Raw genomic sequence first — 27,610 nt, 5'->3', positions numbered from 1 at the left:
CTGTCCAAGTTTTATTCTTTTATACTTCTGTTCCTTACGCCGGTGTTTTTTTACTTCGTCCGACATTTTAATCTGTGGAAAAGTTTTTTCCCTGCCTCCGAACATTTAACTTTTTCTATGTTGTGAATCAATCCATCGGTAAATCCATGCGCTTATAGTTTCACGAACAAGCACTTCACATCAACGAGCTTGTACATACTTGTCTATTATTTATTGCACTAGAGATATTGTGCAATCTGAAGATTGGGGAACGGAGGGCTTCGTCATGCTTTCCACCCAGATGTTGTACAATTCCTTCTCCCACTTCACCTAGAACAGCGTGGACACCACCCAAATAGGAAAACTTGGTTCTTTCCTTTGTAAGTGCTGTTTTATCATAAGCGGAGCTTGCAAGGCGAGCCGCACTTCCGCTGTTAACTAATTATTTGAGAATGGTTTGCGTGACTCACGTCGACAGCACCAGCATCGTGTACACACTGTGAGAGCGCCGAACTATTTAAAACCACATGACGAGTATAGTCCAGCGACGTGTGAGTCGCCCTAAACAGTTCGTGGACTTCCTAATTCTTCTTAGGAACAAATGCAAGTATAGCGGGTCCAGAGTTAATTATCTCTGCTTCAACACCAAACCAGGTAAAATGAGTACCGTGTACTGCGATCCACGATACGCTGGACCCTTTGCAGTGAGCGAATGTTTGTCATCACTCGTTGGTCCCACTGAGGGTCCCAGTGACGGATAATGTTCGCCAAAAAGACGCACTGTTGCCTTTGGATAGCCCACAAATTTATTGTTATGCAATTGTGTGTTTTGCAACATTCACCTTACATTGGAACCAATAATGGACAGTTCTCTGCACGGCCTCAACTGGACGAGGCGGGAGACTGTAAGCAGTACGTGTTCACGCATTCATGTTTCTAGCTATAAACTCTGCCTCTCGCGTTCCACAAGCGGAGCTCGTCCCAAAGCAGGCGTTTGCCGTTAACGCCGTGTAGCAGGAACGAAGTGGTCGCACCTTTACTGAAGCGACCCACCAAGAGGACTCCAAGCACACCCACAAGACTGCTGCCGACTCGTAAATCATGCTCCTATCGCGATAGCAGACGGCTACTTCACCAAACGACTCGCTGTCAACCCGTTCGGTTTATTTCGCACAGTTTGCGAGCGCCTGGGGTTTCAATCGAATTTACGCAATGCTCCGGCGCTTGTAATCCACTGTCTTATGTTGATGTGTCTGATGGTGCCACGCTGACGATATATAAATAGCTATGTGAAGCTCATGTAGATGAACAATAAATATTCAACTGCTCCTGGAAAGCCACATTTAACTTGCGTGCTTTACCTATTTCTGTGCAAGAGGGATCGACCGCATACTTTTCAACACTGGACAGTCATTCACTGATGTCATCTAAAGTAGGGCTAATATCGTTCTGGCAGGTTTTTATGTTGCGAAAATTTTGAGAAAGTTCATCATGCCTTGCTGGTTGATCAAGAGATATACCCTGAAAGTCTGCCAGCAGTAGTAGACGCTCTCGGGGTTCTCAGGAACTTGTGGTATTTTCTGTGGCTCCAGCTGCTTTGCGGTCGTGATCAGTTCTGTTCCTGATCTGTGCTATAAATTGTGGTACCTCAATTTCAGGGAAGCCCGTATTACCCTCTACATCTCCGGAAAGTTACAAAAATGTGGTTGATATGGGTAACTACGAGGTGTTACCTGAGAGCAACTCCAATATTACTTCCCGATGGCGACCCAATTCTGAAGTCGTGCACGTGGTGCCCCTAAAGCCATATCACGCCGGGCAATTAACACTCCCGTTTGACCTACTATACATGCACTTATTTCAATGGTTCCTGTTACCCTCTTCCTGACTGGTGTTCGAAATATTTATGTTGCTTTGTTCTCTGTATTTGTTTTCTTTCTGTTGCCCCTGCGTGTGCGCATTCTAGTGGCATCGGGTAGATTCCACCCGGAGGGAGAGCAATGCAGCAACTCATGTAGTGCAGATTCAACTTGCCGCCGTGCCCATTGCGGTGTACCTTCCCGTTCTCCCGTTAGGCGTTGCTCGAAGGCAACACAGAGGAACAGGAGTGCGCTCCGGGTGGGAAAAAGGCAGAAGGCCGTGGATCGGTTGAGGCTAGCAAGAACTGATTGCTTGTGGGCACAAGTTCACCTTGTGGAATTTAACAGTGTTTACCACTTACTTGTAATCATCGTTACATTATCTTTCAGGGAGGGGAGTAATGGCCGCCGGGAGCACTGTATTCCAAATTGCATGATTCTTCGTCAGCTCCTTCTTTTCCTTGAACACCGTCGTGCCCACGTGTTAATGTGATGCAAACTTTTATCATGGTGGATGTGATTGTCTTTTTAGACTTTCAGCACTGTCCCAGCCGCTAACAGTTTCAGCGCCTTTCGAAGTTTGTATTGAAGTTTCAGCTGCCATTTCTTTGTTCCGCTTGTCTGGTTTAAATTGAATGGCTCGAATGTGTGCTTCTGTTCCCGTGTGTAAGGGGTCACGGAGTCACAACAATGGCAAAGGTAGCCCACTACCACAATAGTTGTCTTCGCGCTTCCGAACATCCCGGCGGCATTTCCTCGAAGGGATTCGTTTCTGGCGTGTTGCCTGTTCATGTGTAGGTTTGGATCCTTCTTTTTTAGATGGAGTAGTGTTTTTAGACAGTGTCCCTGGATCGTGAACAGGCTTATCATAGTTTCCAGTCGTTTCTTTTCTGTAGGGGTGCATTTGTCCTATAGGATGCCTCATCCCTGATTTGTTTTTTCATGCGCTTCCTTCATTGTAGGTGAGTGGTCTCCGTGGTTTCCTGAAATGCATTATAAACGCAGTTATGGTGATCGAGAATATTATGATGTTTATGGCTGCCTGATATGCTCCCCAGGTAATGGTGTTTCTTTTGTCTCATTGGGTTGAATACATTTACGAGGGGAGGCTGTTCGGTATCCGGCTCATAATTAGTGTCTGTATAAGTCCTGTCGTTTCTTGTCTCATTCCTGCCCTTTCTCTGTTCAGACATTTTACAATCCTGGCAAAATTGTTTGAAGATTTTCTTTAGTTTGATTATTGTGAGAACTTCTCTGCCGGTTCTCTGTGGAGCCGTGCATGGAATTCGTACGTGTGCTTAGATAGGATGAAACGATAACCTCGTTTGCAGTAACTTTTTACTCCACCGGGCAAACACCCATTTAACCGCGAATGCCGAGTTCCAAAGTCACTGATGTAAATACCACCTTTTGATGAGATAAGCAATCTAAAAAAACTTAATAGTTTTCTCTTCAGCATCATTTCCTCGTGGATCATCATCATCTGGTGCGCAGAATAGACGGGCGTCGCACGCTTCGGCAAGCCATTGGGGACTACTTTCGCCTTGCAGCCAGTTCGTGAAGAGAGAGAAGAGAGAATGGCAATAATCTACACCGGTGGTGTTAGCCAAAATTAGTGCAGTGAACCTACGCTAAAGCCTAGAACCAGCGAGGTGCAACATCTCGTCTGTGCCATTTCTCATCTGGACATACTTTTCGTTCCTGTTATAATTTAGGCATTTTTTTATTTTTTACAGCTTGGCATTATACTTTTTTTCTCTTATGAACGTACCAGACAACAGGTTCCCGTCGGCATCAGTTACGGTGCGAGAGGCACCTTATTGGGATGGCGTAAGTGATGGGCGAGGCTGGCTACCGTGTATGCCGAGCATGGGACCATTGAAATGGCGTAGAACGTGCGCCGCTGCGCTGGCGTTATGCCTGCTGAAATCACGAAGCCTTTGACCTCCACCGTAGCATCATTGTCCTGCTTTACACACTCCAGCTCATGCCTGTCTCTCCAGGTTTGACTGGCGAAGAGGGCTTCAGCGGCTAGCAAGACATATGAGGTCCTGGACTGAAGACTTCACCTCCTGAAGAGCACATGCAAATTTTGCCAACAATAAAGATGTTTAGCCTCATCCACACTGAAGCACATCGGAACACTCGTGTCTGGCTGCCTCAGTCGTTGCTTCCGCTTGGCAGCGATGACTTACTTCCGCGGACATGGCTGGTTGAGAGCGGATGGCTATCACCCACAGAAAAATCAGAAAATAAGCCTGGTTACGCTATCCTATTAACAATCCCACGTCACGACTTTTTGTTGGCACAAGATTGCCTCTCTAAAATTATGAGTTTGCTATATAACAGCCCGGTTCTCCCGCTTTGAACAGCCATGAACAAGAAGCGATGTGTTTACGATACACTTGCTTCGACAATCAAAGTCGACCTAATACGTCACTTTCCAGCAACTAATGACTTGGCACATATTACGTACCCAGAATCGCCGCGGCCATCTTCGAACTTATCTGTTCTTCGTACTAACATACATAGCGTAGCAAGAAAGTATATCTCTTTGAATTCTGTTATTGGGACGTGCGATCCTGGTATCTTAATATTGTGGGAATTTGGATGAATTACAACATTCTTAACCCAGAGGTCTTGGATCAACCCAGCTGTTGCAGATTATACAGATATACTGCAAGCAAAGCATAAATGGGCAACAGTTATCGCTGCACAAAGAAACATTATGTTAACACGTATACACATTGACTCGTGTTTGGAAACAAATTGGGTTCATAATTCAACCGTCAAAAAAATTCAGGGACCCTTGCGCTCCCGTGCAAGACTTGAATGGCGAAGCTGTTTAGGTGATCACTGACGGGCACAAATTTGAGCTTTAGTACCGTTATGATGTGTTGGTTGACGTCGGTGGATTGCCATTTCAATGACTTTAAGGCCACAGTGAGCTCATCCTTTCGGTCGACGTTTTTGTACGCAACTCTGCAAGCGCGACTTGTCTCTAGCGGATGCTTTGCACGCCGAGCTTCTAGAAGTGTGGCCTCTTCCCCGGCCATGTGAACTATCTGCCGCTGGGCCATGTGGAGTCAGTGGTCACCTGCAGCAGCTCCTAAATTTAAGTCGCGGCTCTTGTATGGTACAGAGCGTATGCGCAAGACGAGCTGAGGACGAACGAACAAGGGCGTACACTATGACGTGTCTTTCTCGTTCGAGGAAGTGTTGCCATGATACTCGGAACGCTACAGTTTTCTTGTGGCCCATGTTCGCCAATCTCCCTAAGTGGGTATGCGTGGCTTGGCGAACGTGCGGTCAAGGTACGCGGCGAATGCTCGAGTTTTCTTTACAATATTACCAAATCTCCCTATATGGGTATGCTCAGCTTGACGAAAATGCGCTTGACGCACACGTGCACGAGCGCTAGGCGTTTTCTTGGTATTTTAGAAATTGTGGACTCCTTAACCGCACGATTTTTTCAACCCTTTCACTGTTAAAACTCTTTCACCCCTCGGTCGAACGAAAATGATGGCTGAACGCGAAGCTTTTTTGTGACAGATTCTCTGGTTGTCGTATAAATAATCCAAACCGCCTATATTATGACGAAAAGGAGCATCAAAAATTTCCCCGCATTTCCCCGAGGGGAAGAATGTGAAAGTCGAATGCAGGAGTTGAATTTGCGCGGTTCGGTAATGTTCGCGAAAGAGAGATCACCCACACACACACACAACTACAAAGAAAGAAAGATGCATTTATTCACAGACACCTATTTGTGTTGTCGTTGTACTTGATTGCTAGAGCGGATCTCAGCTCGAAATTTCGTGTCAGTACTCCTTTAAGCGGGTGCATTAGCCCTTCTCACGCCCGATTCCTGGCCAATCCCCAACGTGGGTATGTGCCATGCACAGACACCTATTTGTGTTGTCGTTGTACTTGATTGCTAGAGCGGATCTCAGCTTTGAAATTTCGTGTCAGTACTCCTTTAAGCGGGTGCATTAGCCCTTCTCACGCCCGATTCCTGGCCAATCCCCCCCGTGGGTATGTGCCATGTCAGCGGCCAGGCAGCGCGCGCCCATCTCCCCCCGTTGCCAAGGAAGACGAGGAGATTCCTGGCCAATCCCCCACGTGGGTATGTGCCATGTCGCCCATCTCCCCCCGTTGCCAAGGAAGACGAGGAGCGCGCGCACCCGCAGCTGTTGCTATGTGGACGGACGGCGGTCAACGGAATTCAGGGTCGCTTATAAAGTGCATTCGCACTTAATAAACGTGTTGAAATGGGGCAATCAGGTACACGATGGGTTCATTACCCAATGGGCGGCTTCGTGAAGCGTTTCTAAAAACTTCGGCGTTTTCGCGTTACGGACGCAGTCACTGAGAACACTAACGCTTCACTTTAAAAATATATATCTTAAGCAAGCTACAGCCGCCCCTCACCCGCCCTTTCTCCCACCACTGGTAATGATGAGCTACATGACGCGAATAATACGGTCATCAGCTGTTTGCTGACTTCTGTATCATTTCGTCTGGGGGATCTACTTTTCCACAGATTCAATGTGCTAACAATATGAGATTGTACAAACAATGTACTAACATTATACATTAGATCTACTCATTAAACGTGCTATGTATTGTTTTCCCACTCTCCTCTACTATGCGTTGGCGCTTCAGCGTATGTTAAATAAATAAATTAATTAAATAAATAATTATTAATTATAACTATTCCTCTATCAAGGCCTTTACAGGCGAATGGCTTAGTTCATGTGTTTTGCCGGCCGCGGCGGTCGCTTTTCTGATGGAGGCGAAAAGCAAAAACGCGTGTGTACGAGATTTCGGCGCACGATAAAGATCCCCAGGTGGTCAAAATAATCCGGAGCCCTCCACTACGGCGCGCCTCATCGCCTGCGTTGCGTCGGCGCGTTAAACCCTACAATCAATCAATTAGTTCATGTGTTTGGAATTTAACGTCTCCCAAGTTTTCCCTGAGCCTAACGGGGTATCTCTGACTCTTGTATAATTCCTGATTTAGTGTTTCAACAGCCGCCGACCTCTCATCAGATACAAAATACATTCTTCACCTCAGTGCCCATTGTTTTATGAACATTACTCTTAATGTCACTGTTAAACTGCCGAAAAGTATTACTGGGGACTTCTACGCCGCTCACTTGCATGCAATAATGCCAACCTGTGCTCCTTTCGGGATATTTCGTGGGCTGTTGTAAAAAATGATTGCTTCAGCACTACTGTAATGTATTCAAACAAAAGTGCTTTACGTACCGAATGGATATATACCACAAAAAAATATTTTCCGATTCCAATGCTCCCTAGTACAACCGGAATACCACAAGAATTGTTAATCAAAATCAGAAAAAACAATGGTCACCATCCCGGTCTGCGAAAGTGGATGTTCAGCAAAGCTGTTTTGCTCCACTACAAATGGTGATGGGTAAGGGCATGAAATGTTTTTCGTAGTCTCAGTGGGCTTTCGCTTGCGCTCGACTATTGTCACATAACATCGGCACCGTTTTCACATGTTGTACTCGGGCGCCGCTATGATCAGAATCAGAATCAGAATTTTTTTTATTTCTCTCAGTGGGAAAACGGACCCCAGACAAAAAGGTGCTCATTCAGAAGCTTGACGAGGCCTAAAGGCCTAAATGATGATTGGTAAGTTAGCGTCACGTGATATTTGTTTCACGGTAACGGTTAATGGCCGCCGCCATTAATATTGTTTAGACGTTTTAGTCTGTCACCTCTGCTAGGCTTAACTTGTCCTCACTGCTGTGCAACGGCAGGTTATGGATGTCGTTACGACTGGGAATCAAAGATAACGCGTGTAACAGCATTTCAGCAGTAGAAGTGCGTCAAAACATGCCGATTTGCTGGAGCTTGGTAATGTTGTTCACGAACGACCCGGTCGAAGTTAACAGCGAGGACGTACATGCGGCAATCTCCCAACACAGATGAACGGCAAAATTGCCCCGGTTGCTGATTCGCGTGCCTCAGTGTCCCGGTACTCCAATACCTTATCTACTAACGTTACGTTCGTCTTGACTGGCGACAAATGCTGGGTCCTGCCTAGCCTGGCGCACGCGCTCAGCGTCTTGAGTAAGAACAGCTTTATTTAGTGGCACACGTCCTGCCAAGCTTTCATAGATAAACTAAAAACATTTTTTACCAGGAACACATGGTGTAGAGGTCCGATTATTCATGGGCGACTTAACATTCATAATGCTGTTTCGATGCTGGTCGTGTGGTTGGCGTAAGCGAATTCTGAGCTCCATCCTCATTACCTGATTAGCGTCAGGCGTGCGCTTGGAGTCTTAGGCCTCCGCGTCTTGGTATTTTTGACAACAGAGGTGGCTCTTGCCTTATTTCGCTTTACTACTCGTGAAAATTCCTATCTGGCATTTTTTTCTGTTACGTGTCGCGCACTGCGAGGCAAAACAACCTTCTTGTCGTTAGTGATGGCTAGAAATATTATTGGTCCTCACACCTGCTAGCCCCATAACCCTCGACATTTTGGGTAGGCCCAGTGGTTAGGTTCCCAGTGCGATTCCAGCGACCTCCCTTGACAAATTTTTTTCTTTAGTCTTCGAGGTTGTTGGGTGCAACGAACGGATAGCGCTCGGCCTAACAGCTGTGCTAATAAAAGAAACGTCCATACGATACCGCAACAAAATGCCCCACCAATGAACGGGGGCTGGCGTATGGTAATGCACCAGTCATATATTTGTTGTCTGTCAAGGCCCCGAAGGCGAACTTTTAATGTCGTCTACGTAACTAGAAACCCTAAAAACTATTTAAATTGTGGTAATTGTCACAAAAGGGAAACGGTTTTGCTAATACATGGTACAGGCAACAAGGTGTCAATTGAGGATCATCTTGTGCAACTACATCCCGCATGTGAAATACGCGTACAACGACGTCCTCAAGCGTGTTAACCTAGACGAATGAAAATTTCGACGCACCAGGCGCGATTTATCTTTATCTGTTCAAGTGTATTCACTCCGAATGCGACAGCTCTAGATTAGGGGGCTCTGTTCGCATTCGGGCGCCAATGCGAGCACTCCTTCCTCACTTGTGCTTTGATGTAACAGCCTCAGAGATGGTGTGTTCACTGTTCCGGGTCTACGACCGTATAATGATGGTTTTCGGTCTCCATAGGCATCCTCTCTGACAATATGAGGTCTTTCAAGCCTGCTCATAAAAATGCAAGTATTTAAAGCTATCATTCATCCTCAGTACCATGTGTAATGGATACCGACCAGTTGTTTTAGGGCTTTTTTGCGAAATTCCAAAGCTGCGCCTTTGCATTCCACGTGCACACGAGGGCATGTATGTATGTATGTATGTATGTATGTATGTATGTATGTATGTATGTATGTATGTATGTATGTATGTATGTATGTATGTATGTATGCATGCATGCATGCATGCATGCATGTATGTATGTATGTATGTATGTATGTATGTATGTATGTATGTATGTATGTATGTATGTATGTATGTATGTATGTATGTATGTTTAGGTTGGCCGGGTGTTCAAAATTAAGCTATATGGTCTTCTTAACAATGTCACGAAGCCAGATATGGCGAAGTTGGCTTGAAGAAAAAACTAGTTTATTGGAGTGAACTTGTGGTGTTCTAACAACTCAACAAATACACAGCCGGTGAGGAGGAGGAGGAGGAGTACAACTTTTACTGCTTCGAAAAGCCTTGTGGGCGGAGCCCTCAGTCCAGGGCACCATTGGAGCAACCCGCCGTCTTCGCCCGTTCGATCAGCTGCAGCTGTCTGCTGGGGCAAGAGCTAGCGAGTTCTCTCTCCCACTGCTCTCTCTCGGGAGGGGTTTGGGATGGGGTCAATGTGGGGGTTAACTTGGCATTCCCATAACATGTGATAAAGCTGGCAGGGATGCCGCAGTGTCTGCACAGGGGATCATAGAGGGTGGGGTGTATAGCGTGCAGCCTCGTAGGGTGTGGGTACGTGTTCGTCTGGAGTTGACGAAGAGCAGCCTGTTGGGGCCTGGTTAGTTGCTCAGAAACTGGAGGGTATCGCATTCGGCCAAGCCGGTAATGCTGTGTGATGTCCTTGTACGTGAGAAGGGGGTATACTGTCCTTTCCTCTTCTTCTAACGGTGCTCGGCTGACCAAATCTCGAGCGAAGGCGTGCGCCGCCTGGTTTCCGCAGAGAGAAGACTGGGCTGGAGTCCAGAATATTCTGATGTTTCTCCGAGGTGGGTGCTGAAGGATGATGCCGAGAGCGAGTGTGGAAATTATTCCTGCCGCATAATTTCTGTATGCGGCTTGGCAGTCCGTGATCGCCCTCGCAATCGCCCAAACCCGAGCATCCACAGCCGGTGAAGCAGCAGTCAGCAAAGTGACGTCCGTAGGCGAGCGTCGGTGAATTGAATGCCGTGGCGCCTGCTCTGCGGTTATTTATCTTCCGGCGCGGGTGTTTCTCGAACCGTCGAATTATATCGAGAAAACTGTAGATAAGAGAAGACTATTCTAGGCTAGGGGCGGTAGGGAGAAACATTATCCCTACCAAATGAGGTAATCCATGCGGGATAAAAAAAGGCATGGAACATGCCCTTCACTCGGGGCGCAGATAACACAGCCTCGGCGCAGCCGGAGCAAAAACCAAACACTAAATAAACGAATTCAATGCATGACTCGTGGCACTTTGAGGCACTGGGAGGCACGCAAAGTCTACCTGTACGAGCGCTAAGTGACGTGGCCACGGAGACGCAAAGTGAGATGATAATTATCGCTCTCAGGGCCGCACAATCAACTAAAATTACGTAATCAACTATTTGTTGACTGCGGGAAATGGGAATGTTTGTATTGAAAAGATAGATTCAGTCGGGTTTCTGCACACTATCAGTTGGAAGAAATTCTTTTAGCCTGTCTGTGCTTTGAGATATCCGACTTCAAATTTTAATGGTGCATCGTATGATTACGCATGAAAGAGCATTAAGATCGCCGACAAGCTCCTCTCTGATTTGACGCGGCTGTTGCGTGTGGCGTTTTGTCTGACAACGGAACACGGTTGCACTGGCAGAGATGATAACTCTCCTCCTTCTCTTGTCGGCTGGCTAAATCAAGGTATGACAGCGCAACAGCAAGAACAGCCGCAACAGCTGCTTCACATCAGGAAGGAACATTGTGACGATCTTAACTTCTGCATGCGTAACCATGCCAACTACAATGAACATTTGGAGCCGGATGTCCTGGAGCACAGACACGCTGGAAGAATTATTCCAACTGATACCCTGTAGAAACACGACTACCTCTAACTATTCAATACAAACGTACACACTGCAGTCAACAAAAGTCAATTAATCAATTTTAGTAATTGCTACGCTGACATCAATAATTATCTTATTACTTTATGTCGCCTGGACCTATAAGGTATTGCACAGCTTGTCTTGGAGCGTCTTCCACTGGGTTCCAACGGTTAATTTTGAGAAAACCATAAGGATTTATTTTTAACACCCGTTATTGTCTGCGTATGTGTCCATGGGCATCTACGCATGCATGTGCGTATGTGTCTGCGTGTGCATGGGCGTGTGCGTGTCTTGGGAAGATTTATCAATGTTCCTTCACATGCTGTATCTCACGACATCTGTGTCTCAGTATCACACGGTGGGCTAGCACCACCAATTGATCGTCTGGAATGTGGGTTTATGCAGATGCCTGTACCTGCCTGTACTTTGTCACGTAGCCTGTCTTTACACGTGTCGATGTACCCGACCGCAATACTCATATCTGTTATTTTGTGCGTATATATACGTGTATATGCATGCGTCGGTGTGTGACGTGTGCGTAGGTGCCTGCGTGTGCATGCGCGTGTGTCTGTGTGTGTTTGTGTGTGTGCGTGTGTATGTGTGTGTGTGTGTGTGTGCCTGCGTGTGTGCGCGTGCGCGTGCGCGTGCAGTGGCACACTACAATTCACGATTCACTGTAGTCGAAACTAGCACTATTGCATTATTTTTTGTCTGTCGTTTTCTAGTCTTATATGCTGCACCCCAGAAGTCCTCGTGCTGTTGGTAGGCTCTTCCTTAAAAATAAGTAAATAAATCATCGTACACTTTCAAATTGAATTATTGTGAACAGCGTTTCTTACACCATATTTACTATGCATAGCAACTTCCAGAAACCCCGTTTACGAATACTTTCTGACGCGGCCATTCTTGACACACCCAACTGCCATTGTTCCCATAAGTAACGTGCGAAGAATATATATTCTTCTGCCAACATTGACAGAATCAAAGCGAAGTCTTTAAAAAGTGCACTCCTGTATTCTAGGATTTTCCTTGATACACTTTTTCAAATTTGTTTAGAATCAAGAGGGTTGTACACTGAGTGAAAGATGGTAAAGGTAGTTTTTTAAATGAGTCTTAAAGGAGTTTAAAGATGGTAAAGAAGTCTTTTAATCGGATGATAATCCATCACCTATCACCGTTCATCCAATATCACTCAAAAGCATATCCTGTTATTTTTTAACACATTGCTAACCCTCTCCAAATTTTAGAATCCAGTTCTTATTTTTATCCGGCTCAAAGTGTCTTTCCAAAGCATCATTTTCACAAAGTTTATCATCAAATTTTAATGTTCAACTTAATAACCTTATCCGCAACAGTAATTCACTCGAATATATAGAATGGGCGTTTGCCGCAATTTGTTCGCTAATTAGTGCCCATCCATTGTACTCTAATCAAGCTCATCAGAACCAGAGCATTGCTGATTGGTCACCGCCCTGCGAGGACGCGTTTGCGACGCTTATGTCGTCTGCTCAGATTGTCGACTATATCGATTTTCACCCACCTGCTTAACTGGCATCCGCGCAGATTCTAATGGATTTTTTTTCTTTCCAGTGCTTATCGCGGGGGATAATAAATTTCAAGAGTGTGGTGTCGCATACGAGAGCCGAATAATCTTGCGATCTGCTCCACTACACCGTCAGTTAAAAGGGGGATTTGGCTCTAATGTGAACCTTGGGAAAGCTCCGCTGATATTTCCAGGCCACCGATACGATGATATAACCGGCCACCGTGCCTTTTTTGGATGGGTCTATGTACGGCTTAAAACGCATGGTCTACGTACCACACCAAAGCAAGGTCGTCGCTAGCAACCGCCGCGGCTTTGGGCGTCATGGCCAGATCTTAGTCGGCCCGTTTTACCGTCTACCTGCACGGCGGGCCTAAGGGCGTGTGACTGGCCGCGATGGGAGACGAAACTTTCGACTGACCTAACTGAGACCTTCTAAGGAGCGGCAACCTGTGGCTACGGGCAGGCGTCATCCTTATGAGCATCGTTACGAGGGTGACGTGAGTGACCCGCGTCTTTTCCGGACTTCGCCGTGAGCTCTTTATTTTCTCTGGACGTTTACGGGGACGTTCGCGGACCTTCTAGTCGTAGGCATTGTAGTGCACCGCTTGGGTTATTTCTTTCCCACTAACTTACCAGGAATGTCGTTAGTGTGTACCGTTTCGCTGTTTCTTTAGACCTCGCTTGTGTGGTGTGCCAATATATAAATACAATGTCTCCTCCTCTCCAGAACAAGCATTATTTCAGTTTCCGTCACGTGTGATTCCCGGTCCAGTCATCAGAAAAAGTGGAGATTTGCTTTTTGAAGGCCCCTATCTCTCGTTCCTTCGTGTCTTTCCTCTTCCTATACTTCCAGTGGGTCTGTCTTCTATCCTCTTTGTTCTTTTGCTGACATTACCTCAGGAACTATTATTAATGCTAACTAGCGTGTTGCATTAGAGCAACGTCGACACCAAGTCTCCTGGCCTCTCTTTTCGGAGCTAACGCGTCATTAAGCTTCACATGCTCCTTATTAAAGTAGTTGCGAAGCGCTGCACCTGTCAATCCCAATTCGTGCCAAGCTTTCATGATTTTTTTTCACACCCGCTAGATACATGTTTGTATATTTCCGTGACTGGAAGGCTAACAACAGCGGTACTACCCTGTACAAGTGCTGAGACGGGAATACTGGCAGCCTCGCCACTTTTTGTTATGCAGGAATGGGCCGTATAGTGCGGAGAGCGAGGAGCCATGCTACTGTTTCAACATGAACGCGTGCATTCTATTCAGTGACAATCGAAGCGGTCACGTACGCCACGAGGGAAACGCCCATCAACATAGCACACACAGGACCACAGAGAAACTGGCCTACTCCAGTCCCATGTGGCTGGCGCGGCGGGTGAGCAGTAAAGCGCAGACGGGCTGGTGGCTTCGGCAATTCGATGGCAGTTGACAGCTTGTTCGCAGAGCTGACTAGCTGTGTTTGTCGAGAAGCTACAAAACGGCGTCATAGTTCCACGGCGAGGGACGTGGCGGTGGCCGATGGCTAGCGGCGGGAGGAGAGAGCTTATGCCCGAAACGAGGCCTCACTGCCCGCACTTCTTTATTTGCAGAGGAGAGAGAGTGGAGAGGAGGAGCAGCGCGCATGCGCGCGATTGGACAGCTGGTGTGGAGAGGGGAGAGGAGGAGCGTCGCGCGTAGCGTACAGGTGGTGTGGAGAGGAGGAGCAGCGTGCGCAAGCGCATAGGTGGTGTAGAGAGGAGGTAATGAGAGAATGGTGTTATCACAGGTGGTGTGGAGAGGAAGAGAGGTGCGGACGCCGGACGCCGGCCGACGGAGGGTCGACTGAGAGATCATTTGCATCTAAAAACGCAGGCCATACCGCCGCCAAGGCATGAGGTATGCACAGTAACTCATATCAAACGTGTAATTATGCAATGAGGCTATATCCAGTCTACCAGTGAAGGCATGCGCACACGTGGATGTGAGCGGAAGAATTAAGCACGATGCGCTTGGCGACTGCGCAAGGTGTTCAAGTCTATAGCCGCATCAGTTAATATATTCACAGAATCCAAATTGTGCAGATTTATATGCCTTATAATTTAATTATTTAACAAAAAGATACCTTTTGGAGTGCGAGTAGAATTATAGCTGTGCGCCTTAATTAGAATATTTTTACCACCTCTAAGGTACCTCTCCACATACAGTTCCAAATTATACTTGCACAATTAGAAGCTGGATGAGAGTTCGTGTGGATATTTCAAAACTCAAAATTGAGTGGTGTATTTATTTCTGCTACAAATAAGAAAAATTCCAACCGGAAGTACTACAACTGTACGAAATGAAAAGGCAAAAAAATGTTTTGCAGGCCAGCTTACAAACGGCGTTTAGTAGTAACCATAAATATAGTTACACATCTGAACAAAAAGCATAATACATCAGAAGTTCTCTCCCAATTTGAACACTAAGCCCTCCGCTTAAAGGGGGGTTACAAAGTTTGCGTTATAAAAACAGGTCCGCCAATACATCGCTTGATATGGTGAGCGTACATGACGATTGCTGCGAAGAATACGTTAAAATTTTCACTTTCATGTGCTCTATTTTACTCGAAGTCAGATTACCTGAAGCAAAAAAGGTAAAACAAACATTCTAGCACTCACGTGGTCTTCCTGGACGGCGATTGGCAGAAGCCCCGGCTCCTGACGAGGAAAAAGACAAAAATAGTTGTAATTCCCTAAGGACATTTGGTAAGTTCCGCACGGACTTTAGAATATGTTGAGCTCGGTATTTTCTATGAAGCTGATTTTAACTGACGCGCGCAATACATTTACGAAGGAGAGCACATAATATTGCAGAAAAGAGGGCTAGGCCATCAAATTGAGCTACTTAAAGCATCCGGAAACCGACTATACGAGAAAGTCCAGTAGTGTATTTTAATAAAAACATTATTCCTATAACCCTCGTTAGCGGAGCTTTGTGGATAAAGTGTAGACCGCACGCCATGGCCCACCAACGGCTTTGTACATCCTGAAGAGTTACATTCACCGAGACCAAACGCGGATAAATCTAGCCGGACGTTTATAAAGTAGCACAGTCGTAGGCCTGTTACTAAAAATACTAAAATAATAATAACCACGGTTACCTTGGCGAAAAACGCCCGTTAAAGGAAAGGCGCAACTCACAGCGTTTAAAGAAAATCCCAGGAAGCGAGGCACACCATATTGCCTACACACAAGCGTGCACGAAAAGACACAAATATAATTTTGAATGGATGATTATTGAGGTAGTGATCACGTCCTCAGCCAGTGACCCAGCCCAAACACAAATTTAGTATTTGTGTGGAAACTGCAGCAGTGTTACTGGAAAATATGTAGAATTAAGGCTTGCGGCTAAAGTAATTCCTAGGTCATATTATTACGAATAAACACGGTCGCCTACAAATATATTGAGCAGTCAGCCCTGAAGATCATGAAAATTATCAAAGGTGTGTCATGCCACCCCGGACCGGCGGCCGATAGGAAGGCATCCCAATGAATGCTACTGGTTCAGGCTAAAATAACTTGCCCAAAAGTAAACGATTCCTTTCCCTTTGTGAGGAAAAAATCTTTTAATGATAAAAACTACAAGCGCCAAAGCTTTTACAAACAGTTTTAAAAAACTCCGCGTCCCGCTGTAGTTGGAGGCAAACGACAAATGTACTCCGAAAACCTCCTTGACTCCACGTATGCTTTTTATGTAAACACACCTTTATTTCAACGCCAGTTTTTAAAAACTAAACTTTATGTACACATAGTAATTTCTAAATAAGTAACCGCGCCATGAATAGTTTTTTTTTGGTAAAAAATTCAACATCCGCAGCCGTCCCCGCGTTTCGATCCTACGCAACCCGGTTTCACTACTACCCATCGCTCGTAACGAATCGTAAGCGCTGTCTTGGAGTGCGTGGTGAAACCAGCGCCTCTTTCATTTCTAATTATCATTGTATGAAACTCTATGGCGTAATTATTGGTTAGGCTTTATTTTGTACTACGATCAGTAAATCAGTATGATTTTTTTATTTATATGGGAAAAAAGGAAAGAAAAAACGTGTCGAGAGTGGGGACCGAACCGATTCCATCGGATTAGATGTCGGATGCGTTACGGATTAGGCTATCTCGGTGTCTGTGTTATTACTTTCCGGGGTATTAATATTTAGCCTAACAGTATGTACCGCTTGAGTGTGGCAGCCCCCGCCACTCTGGCAATACGCGCGCGCGTCGTCTGCTTCGCCTAGAAATCGCCGCTGACGCGTGAGGAAATTGTTCTACAGCGCGCGGATTAGACATTTATGGGATGTTATTCGGGAATTCTGTGGAATTTAAATAAAATCTGCAGAAATTCAGAGAATTATCTACTAATGCGTAGCATTCTTATGCCGCTTGTCCTGAGTGTGAGTTTTTTCAAAATCCTGTCAGACCAATTCTGTCCATTTCCGCAATTAGAACGATTAGAAGTGGAACCGTTACGAAATATGCATTATTGGGGAAATTCAGGGCGTTATACCGATTACCGTTTTTTTTTCTGTAATTGCTCAATATTCTTCTTTTTTTTTAGTTTTTCAGAATTTTGTTCGACCAATTATCTCCATGTGCGCTAATATAACGACTAAGTTTGAAACTTTCTGGAAATTTGCATTATTGTGGAAAACCGGGACTTTGCCCGGTTAGCCATTTTTTTCATTTTCTATATAATTCTTATTTCTTAGGCTGTCAAATTTTCTTCGTACCAATTATCTAATTTACGCTAATGTAACGGTTTTCAGAGTGACTTCTGCAAAATCTGCATTATTGCTGAAATGTAGGTCGTTGTATGGTTTGCCATTTTGCAAATTGTTTTATATTTTTGTTTTAATACTTTTTCAAAATGTTTTACGACCCATCATCTCCATTTACGCTATTATTACGACTACAGGTGGAAATTTCTCGAATCTGCATTATTGCTAAAATGCAGAGCGTTAGATGGTTCTTCATTTTCAGGAAGAGGAGGCGGCAAATTGTTATTGAGAAAAAAGTAATAAAGAAAACGGTCGGTGGCCTTCTCAGTTCAGGAGGCCGAGCGCCGCCGCTGTTCGCGTGGCCCGCTGGATCAGCCTGAGCTGCTCCTGCAGGTCCGAGCTGGTCAACGCGCATTCCCACAGCTCGGGGGTAGGGGAAGGAAGAGGAACAGGGTGTTGAGGGCACAGGAAGACGAAGTGGGCAGTGGTGGCTGGAACTTTACTTGAAGCGTGAGGGGGAGATGTGGGAGAGGATGGCGGAGTTACAGTGCGAATAATTTTGCATTTTTTTAATATTTAGTTTTTTCAAAATTACATTCGACCAATCCTCGCCATTTGCGCTATTGTAACTATTACAGGTGGAATTTTCACGATATCTGCATTTTTTCCATGTGTCATACGAAATCCCATGTGTCATACGTTCTGACCTTTTCCGTAAGTTTTTATAATTTTCTTACTTTTAGTTTTTCAATATTTAGTTCGTCCATTTATTTCAATTGGCGTTTTACAAGGGTTACATTTGAAACTTTCTCGAGATTTTCCTTATTGTGGAAAGGCAGGGCGTTACACGGTTCGCCAGTTTTCGTAAGGATTTTATATTTTTCTTACGTTTTTAGTTTTTCAAAACTTCGTTCGACAACTTATCCCCATTAACGCTATTATGACGATTGCGGGTGGAAGTTTCACGAAATCTGTATTATTATGAAAATGCAGGGCGTTACGCGTTTCACCATTTTCCGTAACTTTTTTATTATTTTTTTTAGGTTTTCAAAATTTCACGCGACCAGTTATCTTTATTCCCGCCATTACAGCGATTACGGGTGGAACTTCCGCGATAACGCCATTTTTCTGGAAATGCAGGGCGTTACCGATCCTGGCTGGTGGGGTACTCGGGAAACAATAGTACGCATTAAACCCAAAGAACAAACAGGCTACAAAACCGTATATCTTTCGTTGCGCGGTAACGATCGGTAATAACGCCAAGGGCAAGTAACACGTTTTCCCGTGCTCTGTAAAGTCACCGTAACTTCGTGCGCCGTACAGTTACGCGCTATTGGTTCTTCGAGCGCTCAAAATAGTACGCCCCTATTGGGCGACCATCATCTTTATCGGAAGCTTCTTGTTTTTCCCGAATTGTGCAGGTCTCGCCACTTTTATCGGGACAGTTTTCAAACATGCAGTGGTGCGTAGGGCGCTAATCATTGAAGATTTATATGAGTATCTGCCAGTGGCGTACACGGGATTTAATATCGAGTTCTATTACACATTTTAGCGCGCATTTGCTTACGAGTATGTTCTAATAGCGTGCACTTAATTTCTTTATAGGGTTCCCGGAGAAGACTGTACGCACAAAACTGTGAAAACATGAGTGAAGCCAATGTATTAGTTTTCCTTCAACAAACATTTCTATGGCAAAACTTTAAAAAATGATATATCCATCAGAGGCATCATTAGTTGTCATCCATCCTATCTATACCTATGTGTGGCGGGGGTCATCACGTTGCTCCTGACATAGGGTTCCCGTTTTCCTGGCAACACAGTCAAGCGGAAGTTGTGTGCGATATAAACGAGCACAAGAAAAGAAAAACATCAAGTCCACCATCCACCATAGACGGTCAGAGAGCCCCTTTCGTCATTGAGATAGGCGTGAACGGGCACAGCTGCTTCCCTCGTTAACACAGGAATACATTCCCGAAGGAAGAGCCGTAGGTGAAGCAGTGAGGTCGCTCCTGCTGGTCCATATCTGCTCACTCATCTGATTCACGAGTGCGAACAATGTGTTTTCACGCACCGTCACCAGGTCTAGGTGTACCCCACCCACTAGTACTCGGTCCGCAACCATGATCCGCAGGCGATCCGCAGATGTAGCAACCGAGACGTTCGTGCTCATGGCGGATTGTTTGCCTACTCCATCCAAAAGAAGCACTCAACACTCCGCCTATGTCGAATATCCAGTAGAGCCGACCTCAACGACACGCTCTCTTACGGCAGGGAGGTGGAACTCCGCGCTATTTTGCCGGAGTCCTTAAGGATATATGTTTTAAAAAGAAACAATTGTACAGCCCTTTGTAAAGTCCTCGCACAGCTGGCACTTCTGCGTGGTCACATTTGTCCCGTCGAATCCTTTGTATCCATATCGCTTGCCGCTTGGAATAGAAAAAAGTGCCTTTCCAGCATCTCATGTGTTGCTGCAGTCGAAAGCGCAGCACCCTGGCATTCTCTTCGCCTTTACAATGCGTTGTAGTACTTGTGTAATGATAACACACGCACGAAAGAAACGACGCAGTTCTATGGCCGTGGTATCTCAGCCGCCACTCACATGGTGAACCGAGCAGCTGCACAAGCACTAGTCGCTGCCGACCATGTAAAGAAAACGAACCAAGGATTGGCGCTGATTCGCGCGAAGGCGGGGAGAGAAAAAAGACGGTACTAGCGGTACCATGGCTGATACTTTCCAAGTTTCACTCGTCCGAGTAGAGCTTTCCTAGGGGAGCTATTTACAGAAACTATTTCCTAGAGTCCGGCCACGCCGCGCAGCCGTGCAGTGAAGAAGCACGTTGGGCAGTTCATTCCATCGCCATTAGATGGCGCAACTGTACGAAACATCCGAAACAGGGGACCAATCGCAGGCCGGCTTGTTGGAGCATGGGGCCCACGGTGAGTTTGGCAACTCCTATTTCAAGAAAACTTTGCCAGTCATCTGGTGTTGGGACCGTCGGGTCCTCTGTCGTCTGCTCAGGCAGGTTACACGCTTACCGAAATAAGGCTCACGATTCTCTGTTTACGTTTGTTGCTTTGTTCTCGTTTTACTTCTATTACTCTGTGCGCGCGTGTCGATGCTTGTGACATGGCGTCATGAGATGATTCCTTGCAGACCAAAACGCCGCCTACTCACCGGTAGTGAATGGTTTCATTACGCCATGTCAAAAGCACAGACACGCGGGCAAAGAATAATAAAAGTAAAAGGAGAACAAAGTAACAAACGTAAACACAGAAGCTTGAACCGTATTTGGGACAGCGGGTAAGCTGGCACAGCAGACGACAGACGGTTTGAACCCAGATTACAGGTATTGAGAACAAAAAACCTCGGAATGCCTTGGTATGATTCGTATGAGCTGTGGTGTAACTATTTGTGCCCATCGTAAACAATCGACAAAACAGCATTTCTGTCCGTCTGCTACCTTATTTGGCTCCTTACTACCATGAATCACCATTGCGCGTTTCGTTTAGCATATTTCAGCTGGCGCCGATGTGCCAACATCAGATCTCACACCCAGATTTGTCGGCATTTTTGACTAAGCGAAAATTGTTTTTATTTATTTTCACTATGAGCAAGTAAGTACCGTCGTTGTTTTTTCTGGTGTCAAACAACATAGGCCAAAAATGTGACCTCTGTGTGAAGTTTGAGCTTGAAAAAAGCTGCGGTTGGCCCAGGAAAGTGTTTTAAATGTTACCTTTATTGCTGCAACACCCTGCACCAACATACATACTCACGAATACACAGTGTTTTTGCGTGTGTTTGCGCGTGCGTGCGCTTGTGTGTCTGTCTCTGTATCGCGCTGTACCCCGGCAATGACTTGGTAATTGAATAATTTATAAACTCTCACGGGCTGTCGCAGTTGATCAATCCAACTTCTAATGCCGGTTTCGATAGCCGACGCCATGGCTGCATCAGGATTTACCGTCGTGCGTGCGAGGAGCAGACCTAAGTCTCACGGTATCCTTATTATTTTTTTTTAGTCCATGCTGACGTATAAATAAAAAGGACTTCTGCGATCGCCAACCCGCAAACGGCATTATTACATTGGACAGCGGAATGATGCGGATTTAAGCATATAGTAGTCACTCCCGGCAGCATGGCCGGGGCTCCCACCTGGTCCTCCAGTTGCCGTTGAACCAGGAACACCCAGCGCACCGCTTCCACCGGAACCGCCGGGACCACTGGTACTACTGACGCTCGGGGTTCCAGCAGGGGAAGTCCCACTGATACCTGCAGAGTTGTGTTTAGACGGATTCTTGGCATCGGTTTTACCAGTAATACACAACGTACTCGGTATAACACAACGTACCTATACACAACGTAATACACAACGTACTTATACCAGAGTAATACACAACGTACTTATACCAGAGTCTCAAAAGCATTGAAGGAAAGTGGTTATACGAAAGAAGGAATACAACGCACGTAAAACTTCTTTTGACACCAACATCTCATGTCGCATATTTCTGTCATAATCAAGCGGCTATAAATTCCACGTAATCTTCTCAGGACAAAGTTCTAGCAGCGGTTACAACTGACAGTGCAAAAGAGCAACGAGGCTTTCCTTTTCCTTTTTTCCTTCCCATCGTCCTTGTTACTTTCACCCGTTATTAGTTAGCAAATGAGAAATTCTTCGGCACCAGACATCATTTTCCATTTTCATGCATCTACGTACAAAAGCGAGAAATGTCTCTTACAGGCAGTTGGAGGACGGAGAGAGAAAGAGGGTAAATTTTATTTAAAGGAAAGGAGCTAAGTGGTCGCTTTCCTCAGTCCAGGACCCTATTGGGGCGTCCAGCCGCCTTAGCCCGGCGGATCAGCCGGAACTGATCTTCGGCGTTCGAGCTGGCCGGTTCTCCACCCACTGCTCAACCGTGGGGTTAGAAATCGAGGAAAGTGAAGGGTTGAGCTGTTACTCCCACACCATGGGGTACAGTTCCAAATCGACACTGCGCGTCGTGTTGCATAGGCCAGATGAATTGCAGCTTGTTAGGGTGGGGAGATGTGTTCGTTGGCAGGAGACTCCAGTAGCGCTACTCTTTCTTGCTGAGAGAAGGGGGTGCAGGGGGCAGCGTAAGCAGGGCTGGCTTATAGTATTGCGCCACCTCATAGAATAATGGCAAGGTGATCGTAGTCTCTAGCCAATTCTTTCAGGGCGCTCGGCACGTTAGACCTCGAGCAGTCTGATGGAAAAAGACATTACCACGGGGAGAAGTGCGAGCCGGTGTCCAAACAACGAGTAACATTTCTTTGGAGGGTTCTGGCTCAAAACCGTCATTGCGGTGTGTCAGGCGCGGCCTTGGAAGTAGCTCCTACATACCGACTGAGAATCCGTGATTATCACCAGTGCTATAGCTACCTCTTCTGCCTTCAGCGTAGTGACTTTCGCGGGAGTAAGGCTCGTGACGTGCCTTTTTATCTTCGTTACGGTCGCCACCTTGGCCATGCGTCTTGCATAATGGAGTACCAAGCAATAACGGTGTGAATCTTTTAGGGTAGGGGAAGCGGTGCAGGGCTTCAACCACAAAAGCATGGAGTGAACATTAAAGGAGCCATGAAGAGAAAACACAAGTTTGGTTCATTCGAAAGATTGCCTCGTTAGAACCATAACGACACCACTTATAACGCAAACTTCGCTCAAATAAGCTACATAATTAGGAAAAACGGGAATGGTCATGCGACCCACCAGCTCATTTCCCGCAACAGAACCTATGCCGTCACATGGGCTAAGCTCTGCGATTGGCGGAGGCCGGCAAAAGCAAACGCATGTTAGGCAGGGCTTACAGTTTGCATAGAGAGCTAAATGCCCGTGAAACATACTGCACATTCTTTTTATGACAAAGAACGGTGGAGTAAACGGTTGAAGTTCCGAACGAACACGCAAGCGTGTGCGCCAATGCGTACGAAACTACCGCCTGGCCGAGCTCGACATCTCGCCGTCGCGCAGACGAATTTTCGGGTTCGAGGCGCTCTGACCTTGGAGGAAAAATGCCGTAAACACCGCGCATTGACGCTCGTATCTTTCTGGTCGAAGCAGAGAGCTCGCGCGAACGGCTTTCCATACACGACACCGGCCAACTGGCATAAGCGATACTGCTACTGAAGTTGAACTATTATTAACCGTAATAAAAATACGGCACATACGTACCAGTCTGTATTCGTCCGTGGCGACGGCGCTGACGAGGCAGCGGTGCCGACGGCAGGGCGTTCGTCTGTTGTGGCTATCACGGAATGGTCGCTTTTCCGTCCACCGCGTATCCCACAACTCTTGCCGCTCGTGCACTTAGAAGCGTTGAGCGTTCAAGTGGTGTGAGGTTGTTAAATGCAAGCCCGAGCTCCTCGGCGAGAGTTTTGTTCTCCGGATCAGGCGATTCCATGACTAGGGCTGCGGGTGCACTAGGTTTTACTAGCATTTTTAAAATGGCCGCCGTCTCGGTCGACTCCCGCGTGTGGGTGCTATATGGAGTCGACATACTAAGTATCTGTTTCATGGACCGGCCCGTGTGACACCATTGCTCACGTCACCAAATGTGCAATTTTAGCGGGAGATTTAAAATTTTGGCTTAAATTGCCTTATTTCTCAGTGAATAAAGCATCATTTGCTTCCGGGAAAGCGCTTGGGGTACTATGAAACACCTAATCTTTCGAATAAAACAAACTTTTGTTTTCTCTTCATGGCTCCTTTAAAGAAGTACTCCAAGGTTCTTTGTAGTAGCTGAAAATCACGAATACGAGCGGAGTGCCGTTTGAATGCGCCGAAACTTTCAAGTGGTCATTTCACCCTGACCGCGGCCAAGAGGAACACGCGGTGGTCTTGACATCTCTTGCCGGGAAGGTTGGAGACTCACGCTGGTAAGTCGCCACACGTATGGGCAACACAATAATTCCAATTTAAGTGTGCAGTGAAGTAACACCTTTAAGTGTTTTGAAAGATGCTGTGGTCAGCTACCGAAGCCGTTTTCCGAGCTTTCCTTTACCTTACAACACTAATAAGCACCTATCCTAGCTAAGAAACCGTGGAGAAACCTTTTCAAAATGACAGCCAAATGTGGGCTTGAATATTTCTAACACCTTTTGTTAAGGAAAAAATACGCTTGTGGGCTGTCAATACGAAACCTGATAATGTATGCTTGAGGAATTTCTCTCATAAGGTGCCCAAGTGATCGTATGGCGGAAATATTAGTACAGTCTTCAATTGCCCACATAGTCAAGCTCAAGTACACTTGTCGCTTAACGCCCATGTTTCAGGGCCTTTGATTCGCGTAGCACATCACAGATTATAGGTTTTGGAAGAAGCGTAGCGTGCTCTTTTTTTAGTCCACTTGTGCTCCCTAAATAAGTTTACATCGTAAACATTTTCACAGGAAGAAGACGAAAGCTGTGATGCGACTTCCGGAGAAGAAGAGGAGATTAGGAGCGAGCCGTGCGGGCTCTATCATGGCGGACATTGTGTACATAGTGCAAATACATCTCTCGAATCTTCTATGGTTCATTTCCTGTGTACTTCCGTCACGTAATGATATTTCAGTTTGTGTTCGCGCTTTGCAATGATAAATGCCAGCAGGTCTAAAGATGAGGCCATATGTCCATTTTCGTCTATTAGCAAAGCTACCGGAAGAGTGCGCCCTAAACATACGCGGTGTTTTCACACTTTGTAACAAAACATATACTTTTTTGAAATAGCACGACAATCTGAAACACTTAATTCATTCACTGAAGTTTCCTAATGCAATTAGTTCTAAATCTGATACCACGGACGTGAGGATAAACTTCAGTGATTCTCTCTGCCAGGCAGTGCTCCGATTTCCTGCGTGTGAGGGCTTGCCTACGCAATGGAATGCTCTTGTATTATCAAAAAATTCTCTAATTATCAAACAACTGGGGGCGCAAAATAAAAAAAAATTCAAGACGTAACGTGAGCAAGCGGGTTCGCATAGTTCAAAAAGACGAAGCACTAAGACACAGATATAGATTATAGCGACGGATATGGCGCCAAGTTTAGCTTAATTGTTTTTTCGACTGACCTCTGTTTAAATTCTTAAAATACATGTGAGATTTTGTCTTCCCTTTTAAGCCTACCCAGGTTTCTAACAGTGATTTTTATGAGGATATTACGCCAAGGAAAAGGTGGTAATGGAGCCACGGAGCCATATATTGCAATTTCAGATACATAGGCTTACTTATTAAAAGAGACAAGAACCTAATGTCGTTTGTTCCTTGTGTCTAGAAGTGTATATTAGTGAAAATGAAGTTCTGGTGGCATTGACTTCTTTTTGCAGCATGTTTATTTTTTCCCCTGCTTTTGAGTCTCACAACTCTTATTGCCGCCTCCTTTTTTGTGTAAAAGTATTCCATATTCTGCTTTCAAATAGTTTGGTAGCTTGCATATTGACAAGACCTGCGCTTATTCTTATAAGTAATTTTTTATGATAAAATGTACCTAACTTTTCGATTTGGTGTAAGTGATCGTTCGAGCTACTCATTGGCCAGGTGCAAAGGCCCATGTAAAGTTCATCGTTTTTATTCTGACTGATAATTCTAGGGTTTAAATTCCTAAACTATGTTTTTTGCGTATCTATTTTGTATAGTGGAACCATAGTTAGGCCATCGCCTGTAGCTCTTCCTTTAAAGAATGACTCCAGAACTTCGTTGGGGTAATACGTAAATTTAAGAAGAAGATCACTTGCCATAAATGTAGTACTTGCTGATTTAAATACCGTCCTATTTTGTGGCGAATATAATGTCCCCACCGGTGACGTGGTGACTGCTAAATGGACAATTTTACCATATCGTTACCGTGCTTGCGTTACCGTTTACGGTGTTATCGGAAGACGGAGTTTGCATTTGCTGCTGAAAACGGTATTACACGTTTTAGTACATCGTTTGCGGTTTAAGTATTCCAGCTTACCGGCCGTCGTAGTGCACGTAGCGACATCTGATGCATTAGTCTCAAAACAAATCACGTCTAATTTTGTTGCTCATTCTCCTTGATTTCGTTTAAAGTAGCTGGAATGTTTGCCTCTATGGATTAGGCGTTCACAATAACATTATTTGTTTAGATAATACTGTAGCCATCACCTATAGAGCGTTAAAAAACGAAAATGTGATATCGGTGCCGCTATCTATTCAGTACAGTTGGAATCACGGTAAACTGTACTGTACGAATGCGCTAAATATTTCGGCATGAAATGGGTAAAATATGTCGAAATGATTACCTAGTAACTTCCACTACCTTCTCCACACCAATTTTAGAGGCATAACAGCTCTTTGCTGGCTCCGAAACTCATCTGAACTATTTGAGGCGGGTGAGGCTTATCACGAACACGGGCGACCATTTCGCGCGCCCATTCGGGAAAAACAGGTATTTGTCGTACTCCTAAGCATCATTGAACAAAAAATATAATAAACAATACCGACACTTTCATCCACTGTATGAAGTATCAAGCGCCGAGCTCAATGAGTTTGCTGTAGAGGGCACACTTTGTCTGCTCCGGAGGCTTGCTGGCGACGGTACAGGCTGCGCCGATAAGTTACCCGTGAAGGTAACTTCTCCTCGCGCATGCGCTGTCGATTCCCGCAAGCACGGTGCACGGTAACGTAAATACGGTAACGGTATGCTAAAATTCTTAATAAAGCAGCAGAATAAAGCCCACCGAAGAGACAGAAGAAAAAAGTTGTGCCCTTTCACTCTGGAAAGAAGTATGACCAGCGAAGCTGGATGCAGTCCACGCTGCGCAAAAAACAAAACATGCATTTTTTATATTTTGCGATTGAGTATACTTTTTTGCCAATTAGCTGAATGAAACGTGGAAAGAACGGGGGTATATTCTTAAGGAAAAACACTGAACCCCTCTGTTTCCTTGCTACGTCGTAGCAGTTTTTCTGGTTGTGTAACACACTAACCAAATACCCTCGACCGCTTAGGACACCAGACACGTTGCAATGAGCCGTTTGACGTCCAGGGTTAAACCTACCCGCATGAACAACTAATATGTAATAAGTAAGGGCATGAATCCTAATGCTTCTCGTGCAAGCACCCCCCCTTCCCCAACTCCCGTAAAGCACACACGTAAACGGGCAGCCGGTTATGTGCACGTGCTTAGAATTGAAAGATAGAATTGAAAGCCATTTAGTCTGGACAAGTAATACTGGCTCACGTCAGCTTTCCAAGGGAAC

General features: G+C 45.6%; 1 protein-coding gene across 1 annotated transcript in view; it reads right to left on the bottom strand.

Moving 5' to 3' along the window:
• Positions 1 to 27,610, bottom strand: part of LOC144160518 (uncharacterized) — a 70,579-nt gene that overhangs the window by 1,680 nt on the left and 41,289 nt on the right. Inside the window, exons 6-7 of the mRNA XM_077691785.1 lie at positions 21,548 to 21,664; positions 15,302 to 15,340 (exon numbers count right to left, since the gene is read on the bottom strand). Of these exons, the coding sequence (XP_077547911.1) occupies positions 15,302 to 15,340; positions 21,548 to 21,664 (156 nt within the window). The remainder of the gene's footprint in view (positions 1 to 15,301; positions 15,341 to 21,547; positions 21,665 to 27,610) is intronic.

The sequence above is a fragment of the Haemaphysalis longicornis genome, unplaced genomic scaffold (genome assembly GCF_048455015.1).
Source record: "Haemaphysalis longicornis isolate Haplotype H1 unplaced genomic scaffold, Haemaphysalis longicornis Haplotype H1 scaffold_101, whole genome shotgun sequence".
Lineage (NCBI taxonomy): Eukaryota > Metazoa > Arthropoda > Arachnida > Ixodida > Ixodidae > Haemaphysalis > Haemaphysalis longicornis.
The sequence above is the reverse complement of the archived record's forward strand: the minus strand, read 5'-3'. Positions and strand labels throughout refer to the sequence as shown.